The sequence below is a fragment of the Protobothrops mucrosquamatus genome, unplaced genomic scaffold (genome assembly GCF_001527695.2).
Source record: "Protobothrops mucrosquamatus isolate PMUCROS unplaced genomic scaffold, P.Mucros_1.0 scaffold2871, whole genome shotgun sequence".
In the NCBI taxonomy this organism is placed as follows: Eukaryota; Metazoa; Chordata; class Lepidosauria; order Squamata; family Viperidae; genus Protobothrops; species Protobothrops mucrosquamatus.
Window position 1 is genome coordinate 150532 of NW_015388900.1, and position 7500 is coordinate 158031.

The window sequence follows — 7500 nt, forward strand, 5'->3', positions numbered from 1 at the left end:
GGAGGGGAGAGAGGGGGAGAGAGAAGGAGGGAGGGACAGAGGGAAGGGAGAGAGGGAGAGAGAGAAGGATAGATGGAGAGACAGGGAGAGATAGAAGGAGAGAAGAGAGGGAGGGAGAGACGGGGAGAGAGGAGAGAGTGAGGGGAGAGAGGGAGAAAGGGAGAGAGGAGGCAGGGAGACAGGGAGGGGAGAGGGGGAGAGAAAGAGATGGAGGGAGAGATAGAGGGAGAGAGGGAGGGGGAGAGGAAGACGGAGGGAGGGAGGGAGAGGGGGGAGAGACAGAGACAAACCACTCATGCACGGCTTCTGGGCTTAAACTGCAGTTCCTTCAAGTGTCACGACAATCACACCCTTTGGGGGAATGTCTGTTTTCCTGGCTTCTGAAGACATCCACGCTCCTCTTTCTCTCTGCCGATTGCCAGGTTTACGCATCCAGGAGTACCTTTACTTCCACGTCCTCAGTCCGGGAGATATCCGTTACACCTTCACGGCTACGCCAGCCAAGGACTTTGGCGGAGTCTTCGTAAGTCAGCTTGTCTCCCTGGAGAACTGGGTCTTTTTCTTGCCCGTTGTGCCCAAGCTCTCCTTTCCTTCTCAGGGCCGTCTCCGGAAGAGAGAAGGAAGGAAGGAAGGAAGGAAGGAAGGAAGGAAGGAAGGAAGGAAGGAAGGAAGGAAGGAAGGAAAGGGTTAAAAGAATAATTAGCACCCTCTTGCAACTGCCCCTCCCAGGGTTGCAACCCTAGTTTGGAGGAAGATCTTGAGATGTTCCTCAGCTAGAGGTCGTCTAGATGTTCCTCTCATCGTCGGTCTGGTTCTGGGAGGACCAGATTGTAGTTGAGCCACATCTGGAGGACCTTTGCTGGTAGGGCAACCTTTCCTGACCTCCACCTGCACATCTGTGGGGAGATGATTTGGGGAGAAGGAATATGGCACACCTGACCCAGTTCTTGTCCCGATCGTTGGCTCGGCCTTCTTATCAAGCTGATTGTTTGGGAGCAAAAAAATCAGAGAAAGGTATTAATACGTGGGAATATTTATAGCGTAGGCTTGAACTGTGGGGTCCTTGGTGCTCGCTGAGCTGGGTGATATTCTGGCAGACGTTTCATGACCCATCTGGGTAACATTATCAGTGCTGGAAGGAAGGGGGGGTGTTGGAGGAGGAGGAGGAGGAGGAGGAGCANGAGGAGGAGGAGGAGGAGGAGGAGGAGAAGAAGAAGAAGAAGAAGAAGAAGAAGAAGAAGAAGAAGAAGAAGAAGAAGAAGAAGAAGAAAGAAAGAAAGAAAGAAAGAAAGAAAGAAAGAAAGAAAGAAAGAAAGAAAGAAAGAAGACTGTGGGGTCCTGGATACTCTCTGAGCTTGGTGGTTTTCTTGCAGACGTTTCAGGACCCAACTAGGGAACATCATCATTGCTAGAAGGGAGGGGGGTTTGCAGAGAGGAGGAGGAGGCCTGTGGACTCCTTGGTGCTCTCTGACCTTGTTTTCTTGCAGACGTTTCATTACCCAACTAGGGAATGTCATCAGTGCTCGAAGGCACTGATGGTGAGTGGAGAAGGGAGAGGGAGAGGAGGAGAAGGGTGACCGAGGGGTCCTCGGTGCTCTCTGAGCTTGGTTATTTTCTTGCAGACATTTCATTACCCAGCAATGTAACATCACCAGTGCTGAGCATCAGTGCATGGCTGGCTGGGAAATTCTGGGAGTTGAAGTCCACCCATCATAAACTTGCGGAGGTTGAGAAACATGGATTGACCCAATAAATCTGGCCCTATACGGAGCTGTGTAGAGTTTAGTAACGCCCTGGGTCCCATCAACAAAACCCAGAAGTTGCTGTGCATGGATTTGGGGAAGCCGTTAGGGCGAACCTTGTCGCTCCTGGGCACAGGACGATGGGTCCCACCCTGCAGGCCGTGGTTTTTAATCTTCCCTCTTTTCTGTATCTCCCGCTTGCCCAGAACATGAGATTCGAGCAGATCTACCTGGTTCCGTCCGATCCTCCAGATGCCTGCGGGGCGTTGAACAACGGGGTCTTTATTGAAGGCCAGATCGCCTTGGTGGAACACGGGTGAGTTGCTTTCGCACGCCGGTGGAAATCAGCGGGCTGCTTTTCGTGCTCCGTGTTCGAATCTCGGCCGGAGAATCCAGGATGGGGTTCATTTCAGCAGGAAGCCCACCCCTAGATCTTTCAGGGACCCTCGAACCAACGAGCAGGTCCAGATGAAACGGTGCTGGATTTAAGGGTGTCCACGACACGACACGTCACGACACGTGGTCAAGAAGAAGAAGCATCCCAAAGGTGCTTTTTCAAAAGACAACTGGACTTTGTTTCGAAAATGTTTCGCTTCTCCTCCAAGAAGCTTCTTCAGTTCTGACTGAACGGTGGAGGATGGAAGGATTTATATTCTTTGCAGTCATCTGAGCGTTAGTACTCTCTCTGAGAATCGTTGAAGCCACTTGGAGGTTCATCTACGCCCTCAAGGTCATCTGAGGGGTGCAAATGGATGTGGGACCTTCTTGAAACTGCTGAAAGGACTTGTTGTAAACAGATGGGAGTGTGTGTGTGTTATCCCTCCCCCTCCGTTGAGGAAGGGCTGTTCAGTTTGGAGCTAGATGGTCTCTTGGAGCCCTCTTTCAAACCACTGGTCCTCTCGGTCCAGAATGCGGACTTTGCTGTTTTCGAAAGAGCGGCCTTGGTCTTTCAAATGCAGACGAGCTGCTGACTCTTGTCCTGAGGGGTTCGTTCTTCTACGCCAGGGGTAGGCAACCTTGGTTCTTTTATGACTGGTGGACTTCAACTCCCAGAATTCCTGAGGCAGCCATGCTGAGGGAAAAGGGAGAGGTTTCCAAGCTGAGCCATGCTGGCTCAGGAATTCTGGGAGTTGAAGTCCACGAGTCGTAAAGCGGCCTAGGCCTAGATTAGAGGTAGGCAAGCTTGGCTCTTTTAGGACTGGTGGACTTCAACTCCCAGAATTCCTGAGCCAGCCACGCTGAGGGAAAAGGGAGAGGTTTCCAAGCTGAGCCATGCTGGCTCAGGAATTCTGGGAGTTGAAGTCCACAAGTTGTAAAGCGGCCTAGGCCTAGGCCAGAGGCAACCTTGGTTCTTTTATGACTCGTGGACTTCAACTCCCAGAATTCCTCAGCCAGCCACACTGAGGGGAAAGGGAGGTTTCCAAGCTGAGCCATGCTGGCTGAGGAATTCTGGGAGTTGAAGTCCACGAGTCATAAAAGAGCCCAGGTTGCCTACCCCTGTCCTACGCTGTGCCAGGCGTTTGTGAAGTGGTTGTTTCGTTTCTCCAAGGTACGTTGGAGATAAACACAGATAAACCTCCAAGTGGCCTCAACGACTCTCAGAGGGTGCTAACGACTAGATGACCTCAAGGAATATAAACCCTTCCATCCTCCACCATTCAATCAGAACTGAAGAAGCTTCTGGGATGAGAAGGGAAACGTCTTCAACGAAAACTTTTGAAAAAGCACTTTTGGGACAACCAAAATGACGGAGAATCTCCCTAGACAAGAACTCACGAGGGGAACCATAACAGTGTGACCATAGCACCATTTGTGTGTGTGTATGTGTGTGTGCATTGTCAAACACCCTGCCGCTCACGTGGAACCGTTTTATCTCCTCTCCACCGGCCCACAGACCCGGGAAGGTTGGGGACTCCCGATCTGAATGCATAAATATGGACTTGGGGGGGGGGCTTTTTCAACAGGGGCTGCTCATTTCTGTCCAAGACTCGCACGATCCAGGAACACGGAGGCCAAGCAGTGATCATTGCAGACAATAGTTACGACAAGGACACAACCTACGTGGAGACGATGCAGCCCAGGGCCGACATCCCGGCCCTTTTCCTGCTGGGGAGAGACGGGTGAGTGACAGGGGGCTGCAGCCGAGACCCGCCCTCTCTCTCCTGACCCTAAACCCCATTTGTACAGCTAAACCACTTAAAGTGGCTTAGGACCGTGTTTCACACTTACGACCGTTGCAGCATTCCCCCGCAGTCAGTTGATCAAAATTCAGACGCTCAGCAACCGGTTCGTATTTATGACGGTCGCGGTGTCCCCCGGGGGGTCCACGCGATCCCCTTTTGTGACATTCGGACAAAGTCCATGAGGAAGCCAGCTTCACTTAACAACCAAGTTGCTCGCTTAACGACCACAACGATTCACTTGGGCAACCGTGCTACTGACTTAACTGCAGTGATTCACTTCGCAGCTGTGGCAGGAACGGTCGTAAAACGAGGCAAAAGTCACTTAACAAACGTCCCGCTTAGCGACAGAAATGTTGGGGCTCAATTCGTGGTGGTTAAGATGAGGACTGCCTATATCAGGATTTGGTGATTTGTGACAGCTTTTAGTTGGGAGAAAAATTGCAGGATTCTGTTCCTTTTTAGAGTTGCTGCTGTTGCTGCTATATTTTTTATTATTTTATTTTACATTATTATTATTATTGATCATCGCACAGTCAGCCAGATGTTCAGACTGGATTTGGCATTTTGTCTACCTATCGAGTCCTTACCCAGGACCTGGGATAGGCAGATGTGGATGTTTGATGGTATTACAGATCTCGTCGCAGGATGGAAGCAGTTCCTAGTAAGGCCGCCTTTTGCAATTGACTGATGGCGAATTTGTCAATGCCGATGATGGTGTTCCAGTGGTGCTCCAGTTGTTTTGGGATTGCACCCAAGGCGCCTATTACTAATGGTACCACCCTTGCTTACCTTTGCCACAGTCTTTCTATTTCTATTTGTAGGTCTTTGTATTTTGTGATCTTCTCCAGTTCTTTCTCATCTATTCTGCTGTCTTTATTATATTATTATTATTATATTTTTTCCAGTTTCTCGTCTGTAAACCACCTAGAGCTGCTACGAGCTATAGAAGTTCTCTAAATAAAATAAAGAATAAATAAAAAATAAAGAATAAATAAATACCCCCCCCCCCTTGCCTTACTTTTACCCAGGTACATGATCCGTCGCTCTCTGGAGCAGCACGGGCTCCCTTGGGCCGTGATTTCCATCCCGGTCAACGCCAGCAGCGTTCCGGCTTCCGAATTCCTGCAGCCTCCAAGGATTTTTTGGTAGCAAAAAGGAGGAGGGAGCGAGCTGCGGCGTCGCAGAACCGGACGGAAGAGATAGAAGATCCCAATCCACGGATCACCGTTGTCACCCAGTCCTGCAGCTTATGGGACCACAGGATCGTTTTTGATGAAGGGAAACTGACCGGACCGTGTCATCTGGATGGCTGCTTCTTCTGGCCCAGATAACACCCACTGGAACTGGTGGGCCCAACCAGCAGCTCTTGAGGCCCAAAGAGGAAGCCTGGACAGCTGTTTGGCTTGTTGCCGATGGCTTGCTGGTGTGATGGTGGTTACCAGGTGGTCTCAAATCCGAGAATCCCAAGGCCATGTCTTCAAGAAATGTTTGCCTTGCCCTCACTTCCCGAGTCTGGGGTCTGAACCCTAGGGGGGCATTTAAGAACCCCCCCCTAGTTTCAAATTCAGATGCCAACCTGGGCAAAATATTGACCAGATGGACATTTGGGTGGGTGGGTTAGAGGACCACGTCATCCGTACGGTGGTGGTTTTGTGGGTGACAACGCCCGAGTTCACACGCGACAAAGCAAACTATGGTTTAATGCAGAGGTTGGATGGCAAGGACTAAGCCTGGGGAGGGGGCAGTGTGTGTGTGTGTGTGTGTTGCATACTTTCAGCGGCCTTTCACAGTTTGGGCACTTCCCCCCCAAGATTTAAGGGTCAACCCCCCAATTCAAGAAGCATGGTTTTTGTTAAGTTCTCGACTTAATATGTTCATTTAGTGACGGTTCAGGGTTACGACGGCACTGGGGAAAAAGGGGGCCGTACGGCCGTTTTTCGCACTTATGAACTGGCCGAACGCCGGATTGTGTTGTGTTTTGCCTTTGTCAATCACTGCCGGTCACCCTCCCTGATTAAAACCAAAAGGCCACATTCTCCAGCCCTTGGGGGTCTCTCTGCTGGCTAGTTCTCTCATTTATTTAATCAGGATTATTTATTTATTCCTTTGTTTTAAAAAACCCACCTTTATTGCAGGAAGTCCTAAACTTACAACAGTCCCATTTAGTGACCGTTCGAAGTCACGACGGCGCTGAAAAAAAGGGACTTGGGACCGTTTTTCGCACTTACGACCATCGCAGCCATCCCCGTGGTCACGTCAGCTCGGCAACTGACTCGGAGTTATGACGGTCGCCGTGTCCCGGGGTCACGGGATTCCCCCCTTTCGCGACCGTCCGAGAAGCGGAGTCAATTGGGGGGGGGAGACGGATTCGCTTAACAACCCCGTGTTACTAAATGAAGAACCGCAGTGATTCGCTTAACGACGGCGGTAAGAAAAATCGTAACATGGGAAGGAGTCGCTTAACGAATGCCTCGCTTAACGCGGAGATTTTGAGCTCAGCTGTGGTCGTAAGCCTGTATAGCAAGTCCTCGGCTTGCGAGCATTCGTTTTGTGACCGTTCAGTTACAACGGCACCGGGAAAAGGGGGCTTACGGCCGGTTTTCACACTTAACGACGGTCGAAGTTTAACCTCTGTGTCGAGAAAGGTGGTAAAATGGGGCAAAGCTTGCTTAGCGGCCGTCTCGCTTAGAAGCGGAAACGTTAGGCTCCGTTGCAGTCGTAAGACGAGGACCACGTCGGGTCTGGAGAGGAAGAAAGCCAAACACGCCAGCCCGAAGCAAATCCTTTTGTATTGAAGGAGGTGGACCGATTTGCATAGAATTACAAAACTCCCTCTCGGAAGGAGCGTAAAACGGACGGACGGACAAGGGCACGCAACCACACACTGTCCACTCACTCACTCAATCCCGGCTCAGGACGGCAGGCAAGATTTAAAATCAGGGTTAAAGCAGGCCGGACGTCTGAACGTCTGGGAAGCTGATGGGGACGCCGGCTCAGGAAGCAGGCCAAGCAAACGCGGGGTCTGGATTCGGGTCCCGGCTTTTGGAGGTCGTGGGTTGAGATCCAGAGTCAACCCAGCCTCGATCTGCTTGGGGAGGGAGGGAGGGAGGGAAGGAAAGAAGGGAGGGAGGGAGGAGGAGGGAGGAAGAAAGAGAAGGAAGGAAGGAAAAGAGGGAGGGAGGAAGATAAGGGAAGGGAGGGAGGAGGAAGGAAGGGGAGGGAAGGAGGGAAGGAAAAGAGGCAGGTAGAGAGGCAGGGAGGAAGCGAGAGAGGAAGAAAGAAGGAAGGAAGGAAGGAAGGAAGGGAGGGAGGAGGAAGTAAGGGGAAGGAGGGAGGAAGGAAGAGGGAGGGAAAGAAAAGAGGAAGGGAGGGAGGGAGGAAGAGAAGGGAAGGGAGGGAGGAGGAAGGAAGGAGAGGGAAGGAGGGAGGGAAGGAAAAGAGGAAGGGAGGAAGCAAGAGGAAGAAAGAAGGAAGGAAAGGGAGGGAGGGAGGAAGATAACGGAAGGGAGGGAGGAGGAAGTAAGGGGAAGGAGGGAGGAAGGAAGAGGGAGGGAGGGAAAGAAAAGAGGAAGGGA

General features: G+C 51.4%; 1 protein-coding gene across 1 annotated transcript; it reads left to right on the plus strand.

The window, feature by feature from the left end:
- Window positions 1–361: 361 nt before the first annotated feature.
- Window positions 362–5074, plus strand: LOC107296565 (protease-associated domain-containing protein 1). The gene is made up of 4 exons (XM_015825894.1): window positions 362–523; window positions 1949–2058; window positions 3707–3862; window positions 4954–5074. Exons 1-4 carry the CDS (start codon window positions 362–364, stop codon window positions 5072–5074), a joined length of 549 nt encoding a protein of 182 aa, XP_015681380.1.
- The last annotated feature ends 2426 nt before the right edge of the window (window positions 5075–7500 follow it).